Source organism: Lissotriton vulgaris, chromosome 11 (genome assembly GCF_964263255.1).
Source record: "Lissotriton vulgaris chromosome 11, aLisVul1.2, whole genome shotgun sequence".
Taxonomy (NCBI): Eukaryota; Metazoa; Chordata; class Amphibia; order Caudata; family Salamandridae; genus Lissotriton; species Lissotriton vulgaris.
The window spans coordinates 167,416,885-167,444,016 of NC_141699.1; the positions used below are offsets into that span (position 1 = coordinate 167,416,885).

Genomic DNA, 27,132 nt, shown 5'->3' on the forward strand with positions numbered 1-27,132 from the left:
TTTATCCCTGTAGCAGCTGCAGGTGCCTTATCAAGTGCACAATTTTTATTAGATCTACTAATTGTTTGGCCCTCTGCAACCAGCTCACGTCCCCTTTTGCAGAGAGCCTCAGTAAGATGCTTTATGAGCTCCTCCATCTAATACTAGTAGTACACACTATACCTGGTGAGGTGGTCCAACGAGTTGGTAATTTGCCAATGTGTGACTACCCCCAAATGCCACCGTCCTACCTGCAGCAGGGGATATTTTTGTATTCTTTATCAGTGGAAGGGGTATCCCCTCTAGCCTGTGCAGATGACCTCTTAAGGACTGCGTGCAATGCCAATGAATCTGAGACTTTTTCCCACAAATATAAGCCAGATCTTCTGGGGCAGGCTTATGCTTCTTTTAGATCAGGCGGGGTCCAAAACCCCGACCTTAACAGGGTATTTAAAAGAGTTACTGGGGATTTTAAAATGCTCTTCAGCATGGGAAGGGACCTATGGGACTACTCTATTTTGGGCAACTAGTCCTTGTCCTCCACAGTATGTGGTGTAACCTCATTTTTCTGAGTAACCAGCTTTATTATTGTATGTTATGCAGTAGAATCATCCAGTGGTCGACTACATATTCGTCTCAAGGATCATTCCTCATATAGGTCCTGTGGATAATAAGGACTGCCTGAATCAGAGTGCCTGTCCTGAGTGTCAGGTGGTGGAGAGTATGGAGGCAGAGGAGGAGGAGGTGGTGGTGTGGATGGCAATGAGGGAATGAATGTATGGCTAGTAGCACGTCGTAATCTTTTAGGGCTTGATGATGTAAAAGGAGACAGTCTGCCTCTCAAAGGCAAGTGGCCTCCTTTTTAGAATGCGGAGTCCTGCAGCCGGTATTCTGGTGAGTATTTTGCCAGTGTCTATGGGAATAGTTTCTTTGCCTTTTCGTCCAGTCCGTCACCCGACATTGGGTGTTGGCTCTTTGACATAGACTTCGGCTCCGAGTGGTGTTTGTCCAGAGCTTGGGGCCATGGTGGCGGTGGCTTTGGTGCTTAGTGAGACTTTTCTGTGCCAGGGTGTTGAGCAGAGAGCAGCATGAGAATTGGCAGATTTTGTCCAACGGTGTGCCAAACATTGGCATCAGGGATGTGTAGGCTGGAAGGTTTAAGCCTTTTCTGGCTCAGCTCTGAGCTCAATGCCAAATCCCATGAGAGCTATGCTCTGCCTCAGCTATTGGCCACTTAACACTGTCCTTGAGACGCAGCTGATGTGTGTTGTGCGACTCTGGTCGTTGAGCCCAAAATCAGCTCCTGCTATGGGGCTGGCTTGAGGAATTAGACATTGTCCTCCATGTTGGTTGCCTCCGAGAAGAGGGCCTCGGATATTTCTTGCACCTGGCCACCCTCTTCTTTCCTTGCTCCGGGGAACTCTTCAACCCCGAAAATATGAAGTGTTGGCAATATAACTCTTCGTGCTGCATCTTGTAATGCATCCACCTTCTATCCATCCTGAGTGAGTGTCTTTTTAACAGAAAAGGCGAGGTCTGTGTCGGAACAAAATTCTCTGTGCTCTGCAGCGGGGCAGAGGTTGCAGACCTTGTGGAGGTGGGCCCAAGTATACTCTGCATTGCAACTAGGAAAGAAATGAAATGGAGTGCACTCAATAACATGGTCCAAGGAGCGTTCTCAAGGAAAACCTCCACCGACCCCAAAGGGAAATAGCGAAACGAGGTCATAGTACAGTAAAATATGTCTGACCTCAAAGGTCAATTCTGAAAAGGTTTTTAAAGCAACATCTTTTTTGTTACTGGAGTGAAAGAGGGAGCCGAAGAACCCAAAATGGAAGAGAAGAAATGTATATATATATAATGTTTTGACTTCAGATCCAAGCCTTATGAAGGAAGAAAACAATCTGAGGTGGAGTCTCTGTGGTGATGCATTAGCGACTAATGGCAGAGCTCAGCAGGTCTTGTGATTCAAACTTCTTAGAAGAAAAACAAGTTGCAAACATCTGGGACCGATACGAGATGGCAGGAGTATGCAGAGCATGTGTACTTACTATCACACATGCTACAAATTACGCGATTTCTGATTAGTGAGCAGGGGTTTACCTGGGCTCAGTGGTCATTAACGAAGAGCTCAGAAGGGATCTGATGGACAGGCATTTGGTGAGACAGAAAATACTGGGCAGAAAACACTAAGAAATTTCCACTGCAACCACTGTGCTTCCCTTTCTATTACAAAACCAACACTACAAAATGATACAGGACACTTTCCTCCTTTTTCCATCCAGACATCACAACATTCAGTCAATACTTAATTAACGAAGTTGAGATTGCTTTAATGCCGCAGTAAGAGATAGAAAAGAGCTACCTTAATGCTTTAATATAATACAATCAAATGTTCTTAATGCACAAGTTACTTACCTTGGGTAACGATATATCTGTAAGAAACATTAGTTAGTGTTAGATTCCTTACCTTAGAATATCCCCAAGTATCAGACTGGATCCGGAAAGTTTTCGTCAGCAGTACCCCTGCAAGTCGGTAGGCATCGTCTGCGGCTTCGCGTCCGTCGTCGCATCCTGATCGCCGGGATGACGTCGCTGGAGTACTTAGACGCCGCCCTCGTGTGCTGACGTCAGTTCTGTACATAGCTTTCCGCGCCAGGAACACAGAGCCACTCGATACTGGTGCCATGAAACTAGGGCCCTGAAAGGGATTTCCTTAACCCTATATATCGGTTCGCAGAATGGGGAGGATGGGTGGGGCGGTAAGGAATCCAACACTAACTAATGTTTCTTACAGATATATCATTACCGAAGGGGGGAGGTGATGGCAAATTCTTCAACCCACTGGCCTCTGGTGGCCCTGAAATGTCAGACTAGGAAGGTTTGGAGGCTGCTGCAAGGAGGGTATGGGTGGACTGGCCTGTCCATTGGCCCCCAAACCCGCGTCACTAGCTCCCACATCCACAGCCACGCATAGACCGGGTAGCCTGCGTGGACCAGTGATTCGATTGGGTGGAACGTGGTAGGGCACCCCTTCTGTAGACACGAAAGGGGCAAAAAACAGACTGTGTGGGGTGAGAGGTTGCAGCGAGACCCAAGGATATGGCCATAGCCCTAGAATCCTTGAAGCGCTCGAGCGCTGAGTCTGCCTTGTCACCAAACAGGCGTCAGCCGTGTAAGGGCATGCCCAAACAGGTGGATTGAACATCCCCCGAAAAACCAGATGTCCTCAACCAGGCGTAGCATCTCAGTGCTATCGAGCCGGGGGTATCAAGCCCACACCGGATGGTGAACTTAGCTGCGTCTCAACCCTCAGCAACTGTGTGGGTGAGCATGGCCAGGGTCTCCTACGGGCACTATGGCAGCACTTGTGCAACAGTATCCCACACCAAATGTGTAGAACAGCCCAAGAGGCATGCAGTGTTCACCAACTGCAGCTCTAAGCTGGCGGAAGAAAACATCTTCTTCCCAAGATGGTCTAGCTTCTTGGATTTCCTATCTGGGGGAGCAGTAGGGAAAACACCTTTAGAGGGGGTAGGGTGTTAGGAGAGGAAGAGGAAAAGTGGGTAGCCTGGGGTCAGGCCGTGGCGTTGGGCAATCATCCTGTTCACAGGAGCCCCTGTGCTGAGCTTGGACCAAGTGCCCAAGAGGATGTCTGTAAGGGCTTTATTAAAAGGCAGCAGGGCCTTCCAAGAGGCCGCTGCCGGATGAAGCCACAGTGGGATCGGAGGGAGGGGGGTGATTGGAGGGAGGGGGGGGGGCAGAGCATGCCAAAGTCTAGGGAGGTGTCCAAACCACTGCCATCACCCTACAGCTCTCGCCAGTCCAACCCTTCAAGCTGGTCAGCTAAAGGGTCAATGAACCATTCCTAGTCATCCTCACCCTACTCTGGCTGCCACTCAGGGAACACCAGGGATGAACAGTGGTAAAAAAGTACCCTCTGGCGTCGGTACAGACGTCAGTCTGGCACAGGGTCGGGGTGAGGCTGGGGTTGACGCTGGTTGGGGGCGCTGACACTGGAATCAGCGCCGGGGAAGGTACTCTGAAGTCGAACAGCGCTGATCTGGATCCAGGCCTGGATCCTCGCCAGCATCGAATGCCTAGGGCACCCAAAGACGCACCTGGGGAGTCGGTCTGCACAAGCGCTCTGTAGAAAGCTCGAAGCTGGGCAAGGACAATCTGGCTTCGGGAAAGGGAGCGAAGCGCGGAGCCATCCCAGAAGAGGGCTCCGAAGAAGGAGCTGGAGAGCGACTACTCTCCGGGTCTTGCGTCACGTCGGCCGACGGACGGGGAGAAGGCTAACAGTGACGATACTTCTTCGCCTTCTTCTTGTGCTTCGACTTACCCAATGAGTGCTAAGACTTTGAAGACGGGTGAACTGCCGGGCCTCCAAGAGCTTTCGGGATCACTCTGGCAAAGGCTTTGGATTCATGGCCCGGCAGTCGGAGCAAGACTTTGAGTCATGGTCGCGCTCCAGGCACCGAAGGCACAAATCAGTGACTGACATCAGCTTGTGACAGGAGTCACAAGGCTTAAAGTCGGTCCGATGATCGGACATCCCTCTTGCACCAGGAGTCAAAGACTCAAAAAATGACTGGGGTGGCAAAATAAAGAACTGACGGCAGCATGCAGGGGCGGTGTCTAAGTGGAAAACGCAACATCATCCCGGCGACCACGATGCCAACGATAGACTTGGAGTCGACTGACGCCACCTACCAACGCTCAGGGGTACTGCTACGAAAAAAATCTCCGGATCCAGTCTGACGTCTGGGGGTAATTCTACAGTGAACACCTTGGGTGCTTGAGATATTTCCCTCCTGTGCTGAATTCCCTCCATTCCCATTGTTCATGACGAGCTCAGCTCATCATGAGCACAGCTCAACCGTGCCTCATGACGAGCTGAGCTCGTCATGAGCATCGAATGGGTTAAGGAATCTAAAACTACAGTCTCTTTCAGATTGTATGACAACAGTCACAGGCAGATCAGTCTGAAACATCTGATGCTGCACTTAAGACCCGATTTGAGACCCTCATGCCCTCCTACAGTGATCTTGAAAACATTGTCTTCCCTTGACATCTTTTATGTGAATCTTTGCAAAGGTGCTTGTAGAAACCTGTCAGATCGGCCTAATAAGTCAGTTGCACTTGCATTTTATGCTAGTAGCACCTGTGCCACAAATGTTCCTTTCCATTGAATCCACAAGCTTACTCTACTAGTCAGAAGGATCTGTGCATGATGGTGAGATGCCCTGAGGCAGAAATTATCACTGAATCAGCAGGATCATCCGATCTCTAAAAAGAGAGGATCTTGATGATGTGCCCAATATCTTTATATATTTCTATCAGTCTGGAATTTGCAGACTTCACAGAAGCTGGAGTTCGAAATAGGTGCATGGCTAATTCCAAAAGAACTTGAACGAAGGGCGATAAACATCTTGATGAACCACTGTGGTCAAGTGTTGCGAAGATCGCTGACATAGAGGTGGAAAGGGTCAGGATAGGGATGCTTAATTTGGTAGCTCCTCTTAGCAATACAAAAAGAACAATTGATGGACAGAATGCAGAACAATATCATAGATTCACCCCAGTACAGAGTTCTGGGCCTAAAGCCATTGTTTTTTTGCTCACCATGCCATTCCAGTTTGGACCCAGCCATATGCAAATCAGTCTTGACCCTGCGCCCAATGGGAACCAGAAACCGGTTCCAGGATGCTTGTTTCCGGTCCAGGGAGGACCTGGTTTGGCAGTTCGGTCTGGACTGTTCCCATTAAGCACAGTATCAAGACTGATTTGCATATGGCTAGGTCTAAACTGGAGTGGCAGGGTGAGCAAAGAACAATTAATTTAACCCAGATCTCTTGACTGGGGGTGAATGTATGATTTATTCAGCATTCGGTCGGTCCATCATTTGTTTGCGTAACACCTCTTAGTAATACCTCATTAAAGGTACTCATGTAATTTGTTGGTGACACTCTGGCTTTTGGAGAATCTGGAAGTGTATGAGAACCATTCTCTGATGGAAGAATGCTCCATAGTGCATAATGGGGAATAATGTCGTCACCTACAGGTCCTGCATGAAGATACGTTCCACAATGTCATCTGTGGTTTCTAGAAGGCACTTTACATTGTTTTGGTGATCTAGATCTTGTCGGGGATCTTAATCTTCTTGGAGATCTTGATCTACAGCATCCCTTTTTTTACAGAGTCACTTTAGGCAAAGACCTAGATGGAACCTATGGGACTGCTGGATATCTTAGTCGCTATGGTGAACAAGGAGTAGCCGGTGGTGCTGGTGAAAAGTGTGGCGATGCAGGCCTGGGCAATGCAGTGGGGGAAAAACTGACTACCGGCGTCATATCCCTTGTGGGCATGTTCTTGGGTACTCTGGATCAGAAAAGTGTGGTACTATCTTTAAAGGCAATGAAACCAAGCTGTGTATGTCTCAGAGGAGGAGACGCAGATGATGGAGGTCTCAACATCAAATGAGAAGGTTTCTTAGGTGTTGACAGTGGTGGTATTGATGTTGATGGTCTCAATATCAACGGAGGTCTTGACATCAACTTACTGTCTTGTTGTTGACAGCTAGGTACCATAGTTCGAATGCAAACGTGGCCAACATTACCTGTTCTTCATGTCGATGGAAACATAGCTTTTTATGTGATTTTCTGTGCTCTCAAGTTCTACCTTTTGGGTAGTCCTTAGAGCGATGAGGGCTCAGAAGAAGGTGGATTATGCTTTCCTTGCCCCTTTTGACATCCCATGCTTGAATTCTGAAATCTCAATTGTAGACCAAGCAGTCTTATCCTCTAAATATGGACAGTGTTCTTCTGGACATTTTTGTTTTTTACAATGTCTGCAGTCTTCTGGGTGGTGCTCTTCAGGAAGACATATGATGCAGCGTTCATGAATGTGTGGATGAGCCTTTTTCTTGGCACAGGCAAGGCATTTCTGAAAAAGTGAAGACATTCTGACTAGAAAAAAATTTGAAATCCTTTTAGAAAATTATGAGAAAACCTCTTTAGTCCTAGGGAACACGGAGTGGCGTTTGTTACTCAATGTTTTTTATTTTTATTTTTTATTGTTTTATTTCAACAATCAGTCATACAATGAGCAGTGTAGAAGGAACAGGAATAATGCATGTAATAAAAAAAAGAAACATACAAAAACACCAAAAAGACAAAAATCTTAAATCCATTTAGAAATTGGATCCCACATTTTTAGTCCTTGCCTTTTTTTCCTTATCCCCTTAAGCCTATACATAGCCATTTCTAAATGATATATAGAAAGCAGCTTACACTGCCATTGATGAAAAGCTGGGGGTTCGGTATCAATCCAACGAGAAGTTATACAGAAACGGAAAATGGACATACAGATAAACAAAAAAGCTTCTTCAGCAGTAGATCTAACCCCAGACTGATCTGCTTGAAGGCCAAAAATTACCAGTTCGGGAGAAAATTTCACAACAACCCCAAGATTATTATTAACACCATCATTGCTGCAGCAATTCCCCTCCTGTGCTGACATTTGATTTTCGTCATAAGCACAGCTCAAACGTGCTGAGCTCGTCATGAGCATCGAAGGGGTTAGTAAAAAATTCAATATCAGTAATGAAACGGGAGAGTTTCTCACATTTAAAAAACATATGGATAGAGTCCGCATCAGTCTCTTCACAGCGATTACATCTCGAATCACCTCCAGCCTTCCACCTCGCTATTTTGACAGGCGAATAGTAAAGATCAAAAATCGACATATAATGTTGACTTTGGAGCGATCCATTAAAAAGTATCTTGATGGATAGCTCGATTGATCTTCCCATATCAATATTTACAGAGTCTAGCCTCCTTTGCCATTTATTCTCTATGAGAGATGGATCGTCTTCTAATTGATTAATGGTAATTTGATAAATCGGACCTATTTTCTTGGAATTCCTGGTAGTTTCTAATATCTTATTAGGGTTCATGCAACAATGAGTAAGAAAACCTTTAGATTCTAAAAATCTCCTGATCTGAAGATACTTAAAAAAGTGATTCTTCGGTACACCATATTTAATTTGAAGAGCAGAAAATGAAGAGAATTGAGTATCTTCGTATATGTCACCCAGAACCTGAATTCCTAGAGGGAGCCATCTTCTTAGAATTGGATCATGAAAAATGGGTGATATGGCATGACTATTAAACACTGGAGAATAATGGCTAATTTCACCCAGACAAAGAATTTTTTTCTTAATTTGTCGCCAGATTAGAAAGCAAGTTAAAGTGATTTTAAATTTAGTTTTTTTGTAATAGCTGGGTTCAATAATTTTAACTAAACATTGAGGAGCCGCTTTGCCTAACAATAATTCATAAACTGAGGGGTGAACGGATTCTTCAGTAATAATATCCGGAAAAAGGAGTATACCCATATATCTTAAAGAAATAAGGAGATAATACAACCGGAAATTAGGGACTCCCCACCCACCTTTTAACCTGGGCAGGAAACACCATTTCAAGGCTCGGCGGGAGCGATGATATCCCCAGAGGAACCTAGAAACCATTCTATCAATCTTTGTGAAATAGGCTGAAAATAGGAGGGGTATAGTTCGAAATAGATATAAAAACTTGGGAAAGATAACATTTTGATTATATTGACACGACCATAGAGGGTGAAATGTAAGTTATTTAATCTCTCTAAGGTTTTGTTAGAAGAGTTTACGACGGGTTCAATATTAAGTCGTACAAGCTCATCGATCTTGGATGAAATCGTTATCCCAAGATATTTAGCTTCAGAATCGAAAACTAGGTCGTTGGGTCGACCGAAATCAGAATGGATTAGTTGAGTTTTGGCCACGTTTAACTTGTAGCCGGATAGGACGCCAAATGCTTCAGCCAAGAGAATAATTTTTGGTAAAGCACGACTGATGTCTGTGGTGGTTACAGCCACATCATCGGCGTAAGCGAATACTTTAAATGAGATATTTTCAATTTTTACGGGTATGATATCTATGTCAGAGGATAGCTTACGTAAATATGGTTCTAAGTATAAAGCGAACAACAAGGGGGAACAGGGACAACCTTGTCTTGTCCCCCTTGTTATCGCAAAGCCCCTAGAAAGAGAGTCGGTTATTCTTATGACAGCTTTGGGTTGACAATAGAGAGCTTTAACTGCCTTGATATATGTGTTAGGGAGACCCATCCAGAGCAAAACAGACCATAAGAATTCCCAGGCGACCCTGTTGAACGCTTTTTCTGCGTCCAACAGGGCCACCGCGACAGGGGATTCAGAGGCCTGTGCCCAATCTAGTAATGCTATTATTTTTTTAATGTGGTCTGTGGTGTCTCTTTTTAATATAAAGCCATGTTGTCTAATAGATACGAGAGTAGGCATCAATGGATTCAATCTATTAGCAAGGATCTTTGAATAAATTTTACTATCAGTGGTGATTAGTGAGATAGGCCTATATGACCCTAGTTCTTCACTGTTTTTACCTTTCTTTTTAAAAATAACTATGGTGGCATGGGACCATGACTCTGGTGGATTGCCAGCAAAGGCAGAACAAAAAATCTCCATCAGTTCTGGCTTTAGAACACCTCTGAAAACTCAATAAAATTCTAAGGGAATGGAATCCGGGCACATAGCTTTGCCAAGCGCAAGTCCAGTAATGGCTACTTCAATCTCCTCCCAGGTAACTGGGGCACTGAGGAGCTCTGCGTGTTCTGGAAGCATTTCTATAGTATTTATCTTGTCAAGATAGTGCTTAATAGCAAAATCAGATACGCTATCAGGTTGGTGGTATAATAATTTGAATTCATTGAATGCTGCCAGTATATCTTCTTTACAAGTTTTAATGCCCCCCATTAGAATCTTGAATTTTAAGAATATCATTAGCAGTAGTTCTTTGGCGTAATCTTTGCGCAAGCACTTTACCGGTTTGTTCACTCAATTCATAACTTTCTGTCCAGTGTTGAATATGATGTGAGGCTACCTGGTCGGCTATATGGGCACAGACTACACTGCGTTCGATCGATAAGTCAAGCTGGGATTCCTCTATGTATCTATTCAGTGATACTTTCAGCTAGTTGTTTCTCTGCGTGTAACACCATATCACAATCCTTTTTAAATTTGTTCCGTTTGTTCCTTAATTGAAGATTGGCATATTTTTTTTTTTTTTTTTTTAAATTTTTGGAAACCTTTATTCGTGCTTCTTAGAAAAATACAAATAGTGGCCTACAACCGGCAGGCCGGCCACAAAACTGTTGAGCACAGGTGCATACAATACAAGACGCGATAGTACATTGATATCAATTAACAAATAGTCAGCAGTTACACTGTAAATCACGTGCCTCCGCGCCTCAGGAGTATCGAAGGTTAATTTTAAAGTTTCAATGCTACTAATAAGGACCAACCATTATATTTTATTGAGAATAGAAAATAAACGAAAAGGAAAAAAAGAAAGAGCAGGGTCCGCGTAGACGTGAGATAGCAATATCAACTGGAACCCACACAGCCCAGCGGTTCGAGAATAAGTCCGTCACCAGGCGGCAAGACGGCAAAGTGCAACAAGGATAGTGGACCCGTGGTCCATCAGTACCTACCACCACCCACCCGCCGGCAACGTCGACGCGGACCCAAAGCAGAAGAGAAGAAATAAATTAAAGAGAAAAAACAAGGCACCATAGGAACTTAAAGAAATAAAACCCATCCCTCAACCCCCACCCTATACGCATGCAAAGGCTACGGCCTACCCCCCCCAGCAGCGCATCTGTCGCCCCATAAACCCGAAATTTAGAAAAGAAACCAGAGAGAGAGAAAGAAGATAAAAGGACACCTTAAATACAGGGAGCAAGAAAGGAGAACCCAGTCTAAAACTCCCACAAAAACCTAACCCCCGGAGGAGGGCCATTATGTTCGTGTCACGGACTCCACTACCCGCCCCAGATTCACAACGTAGCAACCACATCAAGCATATACAAAAGCCACCGTCTCTAATAAGAAGTAAGTCTCAGTCAGAGCCCCCGTGTGTGTCCAGATAGCGTATCAATCCGAGTCCCCCCCAACCGAACAAAACAGTGCAAGACCACCACCAGCACCCATTGTCCCCGGACCCCCTGCCCGAGAATACGTCCCCCACATTAGGAAAAGGCAGAATCAAGTACATTTTCCCCGTCGGCCGATCAGGTATGAAGTCAAAAATTAATCATAAGCAACAGTTATCCCCAGACCCCAGCCTGCAAAAACAACCACCCCAGTAAGCGGGTCCAAAAAAACTGCCACATAGTCACAGCCTGTAGAGGATAAGGATCGTTAAAATGAGCACATACAGAGGCACAGGATAGCGTCCCAGGTGGGTCTTCGTCAGCCAAAATGGAAAAGGACAGCTTAGTAACGGGCAGTTCGGGGGAGCACAATCAAGAGGAAAGCGTACCATCATGACGCAGGCAATCCGGCACATCGTGCAAGCGCAGTTCCAAAGGATGCAACAATAAAACCAATCCGAGTCAGGTCCCGCCAGCCAGTGTGTAAAAAGCAATGGTCAAATCCCCTTCAGCCCTGGCCAGATCTTGACCGTCTCCCCAGAAATGGCCGACGGGGGAGGTCCGGTGCAAACAATGGAGAAAAGTAAAATGGCCACCGCTGATGAAGAAGAAGAAGGCAGAAACAAAATGGGCGCCTCCAATCACTTTCGGTGCTGCCGGTGTACAAAATAAGCACCCCAAAACACAAGAAGCGAATTCCACCCCACCGCCTGACATAAGATCTCCACAAGACTGCAGAGTCAAAGGGGGCCAGTACGTGCGAAGACAAAGTCCGATACACTAACCTCACCGATGACAAAGTTGCAATGTCCGACTGGGGGGGAAACATTGTAGCACCACTGAGGATGTCGACCTGCCGTTGAAAGGTAAATCGGGAGCCAGGGAAAGGCAACCACTCCCCGCATGCATTCTGTGCCCCTGTGTCCCCCGCGGAGACCGGCAGCGGCAAGCCAGCACAATCCTTATAGTTGGTCGGCCTCCCGGGTCTCATGAGAAGGACATCGTCGAGTCGCTTACCCATCCGTGCGAAGGAGGCTTGCCAGTCACGGCGGAGCTCGGTTAGTGCGGCAAGAACAGTCCCGCACGTCGGCTCCGAGTGCAGGCTCTCAAGTTCCGCAGCAGGGGACGGTGTCGGTAGCATTGCCTCAAGGTCAGCGGTGTGCGGGGCGGCACAGTCGCGACACAGGACAGCCCCAGCCAGCTCGGGGGAAGCAGCCGCCATCGCTCCCTCCCCGGAATGGACGCATGAAGAAGGGGCTAAGCACGGTATGGTGGCATCGCAAAGCGGGTCGCCGTCACAAACATCGCTCATGGCTCTGGAGCGCCGCACAGGAGGCATCATTGCCGGTCCGTCGCTAGAGGAGGCAGTCACAGGGCTGACGAGCAGGTAGGAGGCAGTCGTCGGTGCAGCGACGATCGGCGGAGAGGAGACAAGCAGAGCACCGACCCAAGGCTTCGGCGGTCACCTAGGCTTGCGACGATATCTCCGGAACTGCAGCTCGCAGGGATCTCGGAGGCACACGGGGGGGCTCAGCGCAAACACAGCGTCACATTGTTGCAGTCAAAATGCAGGATAGAAGGCAGGAAAGGAGCGCTGGGCATGCAGGCTCGCGGAGCCGAGACACGGCACGTCCGTTCAGGTCGCCATCTTGGCTCCTCCTCAAGATTGGCATATTTTAATGTCTCACCACGTACTATTGATTTAAATGTGTCCCAAACTATTGGAATTGATGCCGACCCATTATTTATCTAAAAAAACTCCTGAATAATGTTAGACATAAACTGAATATAATCTGGTTGAGAAAGTAAATTCCGCTGAAATGTCCAAGTTGATTTCTTGGCCTGTCCAGCTGTGGAGAGATTGAGGTTTAAACAGAGAGGATTGTGATCTGATAACAATTTAGGAAGAACTTCTAACCCAATTTTGTCCAAAAAGAACTGAGATAGGAAAAAATAATCAATACGGACGAATTTCCTATGAGGAGCAGAAAAAAAGGTAAAGCCAGGCTCATCTGGGTGAAGAGTATTCCAGGCATCTGAGAGCCCATTATCTAATACCAGATTCCACAAAGCCTCAAAAGATCGTGGCTTCAGAAATCTTTATCTTTCATTTTGTCTGATGCTGAACTCTGAATCAATATGAATATTTAAATCCCCACAAAAAATTATGGGAGTAGTGCTGAGAGCAAGCTCAAGATTTAGGGAGTTAAATAGCTCAGAGTCGTCCAAATTGGGGCCGTAGACTGAGTAAATCATGATCCTATTCTGAAGAATTAGGAGTTCAGCCGTGGCCCAACGGCCCCATTTATCAGCAGAGGTCTTGATTACTGTGCCCAGATTCCGGCGCATGAGTATAGCCACACCTCGTTTGATGCCTGACTGCCTAGAAGATATTAACAAATCCAATCCCAGATTCTTTAACAAATCCCTTTTTCCCCCAAGATAAGTGTGTCTCTTGGAGACAAAGGATATCTATTTGTAACAGATGAATCATTTTGGCCAAAATACCTCTCTTTTTCATATCATTGAGCCCATTAACATTGAAAGTACAAATATTAATTACCCTATCCATTACAAAGTGAGACAAAAGAAAAAATTAGAAGACCAAAATTTATCAAACAGAGCTCCTTATTAAATCGGCGACAAAACTTATAGACGACAGAGTTCAGAACTTTGTCCAACATTACGGAGTTAATAAATCAATCTGAACAATGATCCATATCCTGCTTATATCCAATCATTATAATCATATCTTGCTCAGCTTCGACTGATGTTGAATTACACCCCCACCACCTAGCCACACCCTCCTTACCCGCCCCTGAGACCCTCCCCCCACCCCAACCCACTATATGAGGCACAGGGACAGCCAGTCCCTGGGATCACAGTGTGCCTCCCCGCCCCCCTCCCAGGTGACCCGAAAAAAGAAAAATTAGTATTCAATATTCAGCTTGATCCAGCCAGATAACCATTAAGTCCAAAATAGCTAAGGTATTTAAATAGCATTTCTACAGAAAAAATATATCAGTTCATAAGGAAGCGAGGTATTCTTTTGCCAAAATGTCGGAAACAAAGAATCTCGTTTGGCCCTTAAATATAACTTTAAGCTTCGCTGGATTTTGTAAGTAGACAGTGGCGCCTTTTTCTTGAAATCTGCTATTAGTTGCCTGAGCTGCCAGCGCTTAGTGACAGTGGACTGGCAGAAATCCGGTCTGACGAAAAAACAGCACCCATGAGCAGAGCGCTTTTTATCAGGTCTGGCCAGATCAAAGATAGCTTCCCTGGCTAAAAAATGATTGAATCTGACCAGAATAGCTCTCGGGTAATCTCCTTCTTTAGGCTTGGATTTAATTTGAAATGGGAAACGATGGGCACGCTCAATAATCACGGACCAGTCCCAAGATGTAAGTTCTGCGAATGCGGTCGAGAAGAGTTCACAGATGAATTTCCGGACATCTGATCCACCAAGATTCTCAGGAACTCCTAGCACACGCAAGTTGTTTCTCCGAGATTGGTTTTCCAACTCAGCAAGCTTGAATCTAACATCATCCCTTTGTGCTTTAACAAAGGAAAGTTCCTTCTTTTGTGTGGCAACTTCGTCTTCGAGGGTCGATATCCTGGTTTCGACTTCTGATACTCTAGCTGTCATGTCAGTGCATTTTTCACTTTTTGACATGTGCCTTGTGTACGTGCGATCTCCTTTTTAGTATCTGATCTGTGAGCCAACATTGTTTGATATATCATGGAAAGAGTCACTTCAGGCAGGGATCAGAATCAGGTTCTTCAAGAATGGCTTGTTCATTTAAGGAATTAGACTGTAGGGGCAAATAGTCCTCTGCACCATTAGATCTATTCCTAGATGAAGATGATCTCCTGACCCTGTGTTTCTTTACAGTTATACTAGAACCAGGTGAGGTCTCACTTGCCCCGTCTCCTCTCCCAGGCTGCTATCCTCTGGATAATCGGCCCAGTCCTTGTCTAAGCTTTCATCGGAGGTAAGGTCAGACATAGAGAAAAATTTTTCGCTAGCCTCCAGGACAGTATCTTGGCACAGGATTTCGGTGGGAGCTAATATGCTCTGTGCAGCATTAGTCGTAGAGCTAGTCGCAGTGTTAGGGAGTTCCCCGTTCCCAGTTCCAGCCCCAGGAACAGAGCCCAGATTATTTGGCACTATGGGTCCCATAATGCAGTGCAACGGCGATCCAGATACCGGCGAGGGCTCAGAGAAATGCGTTGCTTCTTCTTCCAAAATCAGGGTTTGGTAGAGTTTGATTAATTAGAGCATTATTTCCATTTCCCCCGATAGCCTGTACAGAGCCCAAAATATTATCAGGTTGAGCTGGGTCTCCCAAATCAACGGGTGGAGGAGAAATTGTTGAAGTGCGCTGTATATGAGCATTTTTAACAGCTTGTTTCTCGAATAATGCAGGCACTGTCTGACTAAGATTCCTGCTCAAAGGCTCACCCCCCTTTTTTAAAGTAGAAGCAGATGTCAGGGTAGACTCACCAGGTTTCGATGTCCCACGCTTCGATTTGGCGGCTTCCAGCTCCTCGGCACCATCAATAACAACATGTTTATTCTTCCTGCTGCGGGTGTTTGGCGGCTTCATTTGAGGATTGGGATTTCTTGGCGGCATAGCAATTGGATGAGGAGCAGAATAGAGCAGTGGTTGTTTAATCCAGCAGAACGGGAAACGCCAAGTGCAGTAACGCAGCTGAGCAAGATAAAGCCACTTGAGAGAAAGCAGAGGGGAGAGCCGGAGGAATCCAACACCGGCAAAGTTGTTCTTTTAAGCTCCGGGGGACCAGTTGACCGTGAAACCCGGGAGAACCGCCTTGATTCTCCAAGCAGTAAGTTCCAGCCGGTAATAGCGACCGGGGGGGGAGGGGGGGGGGGGGGATCGGGGGCAGGGGATACATGGAATTCCAATACGAAACATAGTGGAGACAGCTGCACGTTTAGGAACAAAGTTTATCTTTCACGCCGAAAAAAACCACAGTGAAAACACCGTGAGCTCAGCCGCAGGTTCATAGCAAGACCAGTTCAGCCGGTCAGTCTTTTTTTGTTCAGCGCCACTCTTTCTTCGGGTCAGGGAGTCAGGGAGCAAGACGGGAAGCAGCTCACACCGCTAAGCTAGCCTCGGTTGTCAATGGTTTGAAAAGGTTTTTGGAGGAATAAGCCAATAAAAGGCAGAGCTCAGTAATCCATGATCTTGCTGACCTGTCGCTTCTGGTGCATGATGGGACACCAGAGCAAGGGTGAAGCCCTAAAAGGCTCAGAGCCAGTTTCTAATGCTCTACCTGTGCAGTCTATTTGCTAGCATTGCCCTATATTCCCTTTATTTTTCCTTTTTTTAAATAGGTTTGTGATATAAATTTCCAGTCACTTAACATCTAGTGACTGTATTGACCTGTTCGATGCGTCGGACGGCCCCTGGCTGTCTGACGTCACGGTGGGCATGTGCGGAGGACGGCCGGGGGCCGTCCGAACCACGGCCACTAATTATTTCACCCGCACCGCAGCGGAATTCGCGCCACGGTCAACAGGTTAATACAATTGGAAATGTTATTAAAATGAAACACATGAAATGTGTCCATTTCTAGCTCATTCGTAGGCTGCAAAGCCTATTGTATATTTATACACACACACACACATGTGTTTTGGTTTCTTATAAGAGCTTTAACCCATATAAATATATAGATATTTTACAAAGTGCTTCGGGATCCAACTGAATTGTCTCACCCACACACAGGACTCTGGAGTACTTTACAGTATACATATTTATATATGCACAAGCTCTTGTAAGAGACAAAAAAGTGTGTGGGTGAGGCAATTCAGTGTTTAAGATTATTGATGAGGATCCCCTGGAAGAGAAGTAATATTCTTTGACTAGGGTGGCCTAGGAGGAGACCGTGTATAACGAAGAACTGGTCATAAGGCACAAAGAGTGAAAACAGATCATCACAGCTGAGGGAGTTTAAAAGATTAGGGAATAAATGCTGCTCACAAGAAGTCTTGCTAAAAACCTTTGGGATTAAACATGGGTAGGTATGTAGTTATTTTTGAGAAGCAAGCAGACTGCAGATTGCTAATGCAACCCAGGCATGGAATGCCAACCAGAAAATCAGTTTTCCAAGGATACACGTTAAGGTCACACTTCATTAACAGAGGAGATAGATGGTTTATGCATGAGATAGGGGACAATAAGGTGAGAAGGCATTCTGATGGCTGGGGAAAACAATTAACATAAGTATCAAATGACGTTAAAGGGCTATATTAAAAGCTGAAAGGGATTTCCCTGGCATGTTCCAGTAGGGGTAAATAAACACCAAGGAGATTCTCAAAGAAAGACACATTTGTTCATGGTGCATGCAATGGGATTTGCCTCTATGGGCAAAGCTTGGTGATAGAAAGTCATCCACTTGCTCCATTACTGTGTGTGGAATGCTCTAGATAACTAAAAGCTAGCTCTTTAGGAACTATGTATTTCCAGCACGGAAATTGTGGAGCCAACAGGAGAAATCTCCTATCATCATCAATGAGGAGAAGAACAGCCCCTGCCCCAACACCCTTTCAGCCACTCCTGGTGGAGAGTTATGAACTTGGAGATCAATATCTGGCAGGGCCAGGTTATAGTTTCCAAGATTAGTTAACCTCCTAGAGCTGGCCTTGGATTTTTACAAGACCACTAGAAACAGAGTCAGAAGGAGGTGCACAGGAACATTCCCCAACCTCTCCCCTGACCATCTCTCAGAAGAGGGTCCTCTACCTTTCAAATTAAAATAAATGGCAAACAATATTGTGTCGGTCAATTCTAGATCGCAAAGGTGCTTAGGAGTCCTGTCAGACTCTGCTCCTACTCATATGGGTGCCGCTTTGGGTTAGGAACCCCTGCAATGTGAGACACAAGGAAGATGATGGCCTGGGAGAAGGTCACTCCCAGAGTATTTTGAAAAATTTGCAATGAACCAGCGTTTCAAAATTGGACACAGCCATTTCTTGAGTAGGTGTCCTTCCCAGACAATCTTATCTGCACGCATGGCAGTGGACCTACAACAGCCACATGAAAGTGGACACGGATGCCAGCATTTTGGAAAACACCTATGGAGCTACCTTCAGGTCAAAAAGTAGCGTCCTTGTATTGAAAATGCTGATCCCCTGTATGGTAAACCAGAGGCACTGCTTGTGTCCCATTCCACATTAATGTGAAAATGAGCATCTTGTGAATCCACTAAGCACTATGCTTAACTTCTACCAGTACCATTGCCAAATCCACCATTTCAAATATTTATAAATCAAATAAAGAATTGGTCAGGGATCACCCACAGTTATTGTCAGAAGATATAGCTGACAGAAACAATGCCCCCCTTTGAAGTAAGGGACAGGTGAAGCAGGCGATCTAGTATCAAGAGCCATAGCCTTTTACTACTTGCACTTCTTGGCAAATGGCGAGTAGGATGGTCCAGAAAGCTAGGGGAACTCAACCTCTTACTGTTCCTTGTGGTGAGTCCGTACATTTAACCAATGCTTACATGCACCAGCCAAAAATTGGACTTCACCTCTAGAAAAGAAGAGGGCTCTAAAGCAAGGACAAGCTGATGTTTATCTGTTGAACTTTTTTTTTTATGAACAGCAGCCAAAGTTCACAGTTAATGGAGTATGGGGTGACATGACCTGTAGCAATACAACTAGGAAGGGAGGAATGCCTAACTGTTCAGTGCAGCGAATTGTGTCACCAGCAAAGAATGCAACAGCAGCACAAAGCCACCTTACCCTGATTAGAGGTGGACTCATACAGACAGTGTAAACGATTTACTAGTGCAGATTAAGGTTCAGGCATTGAGGGGAGTTCAATTCCTTGGAGAGGGACATCACTATCCTGGACCTTATTGAATGGATCAAATAATGGCAAAATGCTCATGTGACTATGTTTACTCTCTTCTTGGGGGTTACCAATATCTACTGTATTTATTTGTGGTAGGTTTTCACAAGGGAATGGTAGGGTCCCTTGATGGGCCGGTGACAAGCAAACTCACTGACTGATGGTGAACTGGCACCAGGATAGGATTAAAAAATGTGATACATGACTTTTTCTAGTCTGAATAAAATCAAAGATCTTTTGAGGGATTGGGCCACTGTTTAGTGACAGGCTGTTTAAAGATGACTTTGCGATGGCAACAGGGGGGGAACCAGGCGGTATTCAGATTTTTTTTTATCAAGAAAAGTTGTTATGTGTGCTGGGGCAGCTGCAGTAAATTTCTTGTGACACTACACATATGACTTTAACAAAGTTCTGTCTCATAGGTGGCCAAACATAACCCAAACACAGGAAAAAAGACAACAGCTAAGAATAAAGAATTTTCTATTGATGACCACACATTACAGTAATGGTTAATGTCGGAGGAGTAGGTGTCAGTTCACACCGACTGGCAGAAAAAAGGATAAAGATGCATGCCTTTGTATATAGATGCATGCACAGTTCATTATGTTCGTACTAGCTGTGTGAGTAGCGGTTCGTTAATTGCTTTGGGAAGCAATCAGAGACCATATATTCCCCAGGGTTGATGTTGGAGAGGGCCAGGATGCAAAGCTACACATGCTTAAAGTATTCATATATGGGGAGATCATAATGTCTTAGTGAAACAGTTTACTCTCTTGCCGCAGTCCATTAGTTGTGGCACGACAGCTATGAACCTGGTGAAATAACACCAGGGTGCTTTGTCCACTTCACAGCAAATTCTGAATAGGACTTTGTTCCACTAGAGCAGAACTATAGGAAAACAGATATAGGCCTAGGAAAAGAAACATCCCTGTGTTAAAAAGGAAAAAATAAATTAAACACGTAAATGTATATCTAGATATTATATATTTTCCAATACTACTACTAGGCAGAACACATTTTACATCAGTTCATCATGTGCAGAAAACACCAAACATCTTGAATCCACTGCAAATTTTATATTTAATATTGAGCTGTGAAAAACATGTCTCCCATAATTTTCAACCATTGAAACTTCCTCTTTTGAAGAATGCCTTCAAAGACGTTTTCGTTCTTTCTTTTTTGAAGCATGATCCAGATAATCAATCACAGCTGTTTTTGTGGGAAATCTGCAAATCCATTGCTCACCTGGTTGGTGCGTCATGTATGGAAAGTGCGTTGTTGTAGAGACTGGAATGGGCTGTAGGGCACTTTGGGCAAGAGCAGCTTGTGGACCACCAGGGGGTTGTGCTGTCATTAACATCATTGGATGACCAGTGGGGTGTGACTGAACCATTCCTGACTGTACATGAGCCTGAAACAAAAAGCAAATTAATTCCCTAAAATCTTAGATATCAAAAGTTTTCAAACATTAAAAATCTAAAATGTTACCCTGTAACTATCGGCTCATAGCATGTAGTAGTGCAGATTCACATGCTTTGTATACTTCGGGTATCTTGTGTTGGGCCTGGATGTCAGAAACGTGCGTCCCTTCAAAGAAATACTAAGTCACAAGAGCTGTTGTGACTCCTCCCTTGGTCCATAATGCACCACCTCATATTGTTTTCCCATCCAGCAGTCGAGTAGTTTAAGTGGAGTGTAGTATTGAAGACAAGACTACTGTGAGAAGGTAAGGCGATAGAAGAGAAAACAAGCATTTACAACGCAACAGGTCTCGCATGACAATATATGGAGCTATTGGCATTGTAAATAAAATTCTTTTTATTTTTTTTCCTTCATGAATCATTAATGAAATGGTGTAATACAAAATGGCAATAACTCACTTTGTTGTAACTGCGAAATCTATTACATTGCATTTGTACTAGTGTCAGTTTTCAACTGCGTTGGAAGCCTATTAAATGTTCTTCCCAGGTATGTACCGTTGCATGATGGGCTGTGGTGATCAGAGCTGTTTTTTTTCTCAGATAGCGCCCTGGCCTAACCCAAACTTGGATCCCTATCCTACTTGTCTTCTTTAATGGGCTGTGATTCAAGCATTGTGAGGAGTAGAAAGAAGGTGAAGGGGGCAAAATGAAGGAGCTGCATGAAAAGAAAAACAGAAGGTGGGGATATGGGAGCCAGCGAGACCTAATAAAGGAAGTGAGGCAAGTGCCTATAAAGCGATTTGTCAAGGACTGTAGAGTTTTTAAGTGGTGGAAGCCAGGATCGGAACTTGTCATTTGCACACGTTGCAATTCAACCATTAGCCCGCACCTCCTCTCAACATGCTAGAGGATGAATCAATAGCACAGCCTGGCCGGTCACTGTCCACACCTTCCAGACCAGGTTTCCAAGTAAATAAGAGCCGATTACGGAACATGGGCTTGAGTTAGGAAGCGCAAGGGCGAGAGACCAACATTCCACAACAGCTAAACATTGGAAGTGCTGGGAATACCCAAGTCCACCTTCAGATCACAAAAAATATGATAGTTGACTTATTCACCTTGCAATGAAGAGGGCGCAACAGAGAGCAGCAGCAGGAGCAGTAATACAACTAATTCACAAGTATCAGATTTGAAAAAAAGCAGGTCTGGGCCAGTCAGCTTGGGCCAGATTCAACAAACTTTGCATGGGGGGAGGGGGCTATAACACCCACCCATGCCACAGACTAAAGCTCAGACTGAGCCCGGCCCTCTCCCCCAACCCCCCCTATTAAATGAAACCACTATGCGCAGAGCATAAGACATTGAACCTCAGATGTGCTTGTGCAGAACTAAACGAGTCTGATCGACCCCGACACCCGACCCCACAGGAACACCGACCCGTTGCCCTAAGTAAAACGCCCCTGGAGTAATATGGAAGATAACACTCCCCCAAATAAGACTCTGAGCCAGTGGCATGTATGGTGGCCTTCAAGGTGGATTCCTCACCTCTGAGACCAGTACAGCAGCCACAGATAAAAGAAGACGTGTCAAGGGAAGTTCAGCATGACAAATATATTATTATTATGTCTGTTTTATTACCTCTTCGACTGGGCACTGCAGTGAAGGCCCAACAACGCTCCACCGGGTATATGCCATTAAAAAAAACCAAGAACACTTTGGTATCTCCTACGCGTAGGGTGACCAACCGTCCGTAAATTTCACGGACCGTCCGTCATTTTAGTAGGATGTCTGTAAGGCGTCCGTAATTTTGGGATCTCAAATTACGGACGCCTTACAGACATCATACTAAAATCGAAATAGGACATTTCAGTAAGGAATGCAGTTTCAAGTGCGAGAGGCCCCGTGAGTTTAAAAGATTTCACTCGGCCTCTCGCTCTTATCTTTTAATCTGTAGAGGCTCCCTGCAGAGGCTCCTCCTGGACCTTGCGCAGCCTGTGGCCTGGCCCATTGTCATTCTGAGACTGCAGCTGATTAGCACTTTAGAATGACAATGGGCCCAATTGTAGTGACAGCATTAGGTGTGTGCCTTCTCCTGCATGGGACTAGTGCAAAGCATTCTGCTTTTGTCTTGGCACCATGCTGACGAAAATAAAAATAAAATAACTAACAGTGTTTTCACTGTACATTAAAAAGACCGATTTCAACATAAAATTAAAAAATACTATTAATTAATGATTATTGTTACTAGCACAAATCTTAATTGCAGAAAGGGCCCAATGACGCATTGAAAAGCTGCGCGCATACTGAATAACTGTGAAGTGTACAATTGGCTCAACCTTATATAAACTTTTTTTGACTTGTATTTATTTTGGTTGTCTATTTACTTAAATATTATTGTGCCACCTCCCCTGACATGTCTGTAAAACTTATCTTTTGTCCCAAATTTTTGTCCTGAATTTTGACCTTCTGTCCTGAATTTTTGTCCTGAATTTAGACCCTTTGTCCTGAATTTTTACACTGACCGTCCTGAATTTGCACCCATGCCAGTTGGTAACTCTACCTACGCTGAGGAGTTAAGCAGAGAGGCGTTAGCAAATGGACATCACAGTGAAGCAGCCTAAAGCGTATGTAGAAACCAGCAAGCAAGCAAGCACTAACTACATCAAACACTATACGCCTACCAACCGGCTACAACTGAAGCAATGCTTCATCCGCGCCACAGCGCCAACCGAAGTGTCTTCAGTGCCAATGAGACCCCCGAGATTATGTGCCCCATGCCCAGGTGGCCCTCTAAACTTAAGCCTGACAACAACCAGGCCAAAGCGATATATGTCCCCGTGGTGAATGTGCCACTGAGATCCAATGTATATGCTGATACTGCCTGTTGTACATAACAAAGGCAAATAAACCGGCGTGCTGACACAGTTCGGCAAATATGGACCCAGCGGGGTAGACTCGAGCCCTCAACTTCCGAGTGCTAGTGAATATTTCAGATTAAAATCAGTGACGCGAGAGCACTTCTTTCCCACAGACACCTCTTTTTCAAGTAAAAAAAAACAAATCAGAAAAAGAATGTTTGAGGCGTCATATAATGCGATATACACAATATATTTTTGGACACCTGTCATCGGTGCCATGCGCTGATCAAGCTCCCTGAAGCTTCAGCTCTGACGGGAGACCTAGCCCAGGCACTATCTTAAGCAGGATGCGGGAAAGGCTGTCTGTCAAGGAGGGCTCTCCGGTGCATGGACAGGCTAGGCTCCGTGCAAGAAGTCAGGGTTAGGCGGCCTTCCTGGAGGGTCAAATTCAAGAGTCCCTGGGTGTCTGCAGTGTGAATGCGTGAATGAAAAGAGTCCCTGGGTGTCTGCAGAGTGAATGCATGAATGAAAAACAGGAGCCTCGTGCACTAAGACAGGGCGAGAGCAGCCGGGCGGCATTAGAAGTGTGGCTAATTGGACAGAAACTTCAGAGTGGGTCTCAGGCATAACGAGAAGGAAGGGACGGCCAGGCAGAAGAGGGGGCTATGAGAAACAGCTAACGGGGAGAGGATGGAAAGCGTGCATTGCGCAAACGCCGCGAGCGTGCATTGTTTGGAGGACACTTACCATGCTGTGCACATATATGGAGGCGACATCGCGGGGCACACTCCCCGCCTCCGGTACAGATGACGAAACCGGAAGTCAGGCAGCCTTCATTGGGATGTGGGCGGGGCCTGCCATACAAACAGGAAGCAACAGCTGGAGAGGACGTCCGGAACCCCCCTGCAGGCTCCTTGCTGAAGTCCCGGCCCCATCAGAGGGACGGGCGAAGAGCGAGGCAGACTACATGGATGGCACCAGAGGCAAGACAGGGCTCCTGAGTGATGAGGAGAGCCCCACGGCGTGCCGAGGAGACGGCCAGGGAACCTGCAGACCGGTGAGACATGTCTGTAATGCGCACGCTGAAGGAGAGGCCATGATCGTGCACATCGGCTGTTTGAAAGAGACGCCATGAGCGTGCACACGGCCTGTCCTGCCACTTCAGCTAACGCTGCCGTATGAGTTCACAGCTGATGTCTTTGGCCTATCCTGTCCCGCATCGCAAAGCAAGTGGGGGACAGTAGATCTCGCTAACGAGCAGCTTCGCTGTGTCGCTAGGCGAGACCTAAAAACATCTGATCATCCCTGGCTTCCAGGGAGCATAGTGGGCACATGTGAATCTACAGCACTACATGTTATGAACAGATAGTAAAAGGTTAAAAAAATATTTACTATATAACGTGTGGCTGGCGTTACACGCGCTCCATATAGACTGTAAAGGAGGTTCTCCCCAATATGTTGCCCAACGAGCAGATGATGCAGATTTCTGACCTCTGCCTTACTTCCTGCCAAGCGAAGCGGTGCCTGGCTCAACCTGGCCTGCCTGCCAAGACAGTATTTTACCTTCAAGTTATCTGTTCAGCCTCCTCGAAAATACATTCCTGTCTAGTGATTTAGGTAAACATCTCCCCGGCTGCAGAGCAAAGAGCAAGCCTTCCTGTTTCCATGCAAGTAATTTACAGTTCCCGTTGCCATAGTAGGCCCATGGCCCCGCACGTAGACACATATGCACGCACTAGCATTCAGTATAGAATAGCCTCTGCCAGAGAGACCTTTTACTCCAGATAATACATCCTCCAAACATAAGATACTAGATATGTTATAGGTCCAGGTCGTTCTGACATCCCAGACTTCTGTCTCCTCTACTAGTGTTAAAGTTCTCCCCAGTTACACGACTCTGTCACGTCATGCTGACTCTGCAGATTACCTCTGTGCATACACCCACTTATGACACTTTCTGTGACGTCCATATTACGTTCACATTATACGCCTCCGTGTACGCCTATTACACGCCTTCTTTCACGCCCCCTGTTACGCACATGTGTTCTTATCTCGCTCTTTTTCACCTGTTACGCCTACTGTATTGGATTCAATTATGTTACTTTACTATATATAATGTGTAATGTTAATAAAACGTTGACTGTCCCTTCCCGAACCCTAGTGGTGACGGAACATGATCTCCAACCTCGAGGTTTGTCCATTAAAACCCGTATGACTCAGATACCACGGACTCTGCCTCTCATTTGAATGAGCTGTCTTGTAATGATAATTATACAGAAAAACTGATTAGGTAAATTTATTTACCACATAATTTGGCGCCCGAATAGGGACCCCTCCCCACCCCACGCGCCGGCGATGCGTCGCAGGCCTTGCCCCCTGCCACAGCCGTGACGGACACCTATGCGCATCTGCAGGTTTTCCTGTATCTCCCTCAGGCCTACGGAGGTGACGGAGACTGCGGTCGACATCCAGACGATGCGGTGAGGAGTGCGGAGGATCCCGACCAGAGCCCAGCCGAGAGTAGCAGTGTCCGAGGTATCCAGAGGCCCACCTGTTCCGAAGTGTCGAGGCGCAAGAAGTCCAGTCCAGTCCGAGGCCTTCAAGTTCAAGTTCAAGTATTGCTCCCGGTGAGTACCGTTGCTAGGGACGCATCTAGACGGGTGCATTAGTTTGTGTCCGGTCAAGACAGGTCTGGGTACACAGTCCTGGTCCGTACGTGTTCACTTAGGTGAGCGCGGTATGACGTGTCTCTTTATGGGACCGGTCTGTACTGTTTAGCAGTACATCTAGTGTTTCAGTAATTCAGTGATTCAGTATTCGAGTCTTCTAGCATTCTCTCACGTGATTCCAAGCATTGTGTTTTATGTACTAGACAGTATCTATTCGAAATGTTTTAATGTGTTTTATGTCGTGGTATGAATGACTGTTTGCTTTTCATTACTGTGTTTATTGTGTTCGAGTCAAAGTAATTATGCCACTGTTTCCGAAGTTACGTCAGATAGGAACTAGGAAAGGGATACTCGAAGAAGCAGTTCCTGTCCCGCCTAGGGACACTCCAGGATATTTTATGTACCACAAGCACGGCTTAGACGCTGTGTTGTATTTAGATTTATGGGTGGACTACACCAAGCACCTAGAGGAGAAGTTTAGATGGCCTGTCTCAGGGACATGGGATGCCGAGTGCATCATGAGAGTAGAAGAAGCATTATGGAAAAAGAAAGCCAGACAATCTCAGAAAGATGCCATAGAATTGTGGCGTAAAGAATTGCATAGAAGAACAGAAAAAGAATTCAGAAAAGCAGAGAGAAGTAGAGAAGAATCCGAAAAAGCCAAAGAAAAAGAGTTACTAGAAGAAGGAGAACAGGTCAGATCAGAACAATTAGACCGCCAAAGAAATGCACTTATTACAGGCATGTATCCAGTTCTTGCCGAGGGCCTGCCTAAGGCCAACCCGGAAATGCCAAGTAACTTGCCACCACCATTGGTTCCGACTAAAGTACGTCACCATAAGACCGCAGCAGATATTTTCCTCTCTTCCTATTTAGATGATGTAGCTCCCGCATATACCAATGTACCCGTACATCCTGCTAATAATAATCTGCCACAGCATATTCCGGCTGATCAAGCTACGACCCCTCCACGTCCAGGATTACTTCCCGCACCTGTTGTCACTTCCCCTACTGGTCCCCCTACTTCTGGTCCTCTTAACCCTTTTGCTACGGATACGACTCAGTCGTCCCCGTTAAATGTACCTTTCCCACACGCAATGACGTCAAGTCATGCTTCCGCTTCGGGAGGTGCCGTAGGAGGCCACCACCGAACCCCGCCACAAGTACATCGTTTGACATTCAGAGAATTAGCAATGCAGCGTACACCAAAAGCGAGCACATCTGAAAAGCTTAAACAAGCACTTGGAGATTGTAGATATGATCCCGTACCTGGCAAGCAAGGAGACATGGTGTTAGCATCGTTACGTCTAAGA

General features: G+C 45.8%; 1 protein-coding gene across 22 annotated transcripts in view; it reads right to left on the reverse strand.

The window, feature by feature from the left end:
- ATXN2 (ataxin 2) overlaps positions 1-27,132 on the reverse strand; it is a 1,802,199-nt gene that overhangs the window by 61,964 nt on the left and 1,713,103 nt on the right. For all 22 annotated transcript variants that reach the window (XM_086943042.1, XM_086943056.1, XM_086943053.1 and 19 more), the window contains one exon: positions 20,117-20,282. In XM_086943042.1, the coding sequence (XP_086799168.1) occupies positions 20,117-20,282 (166 nt within the window). The remainder of the gene's footprint in view (positions 1-20,116; positions 20,283-27,132) is intronic.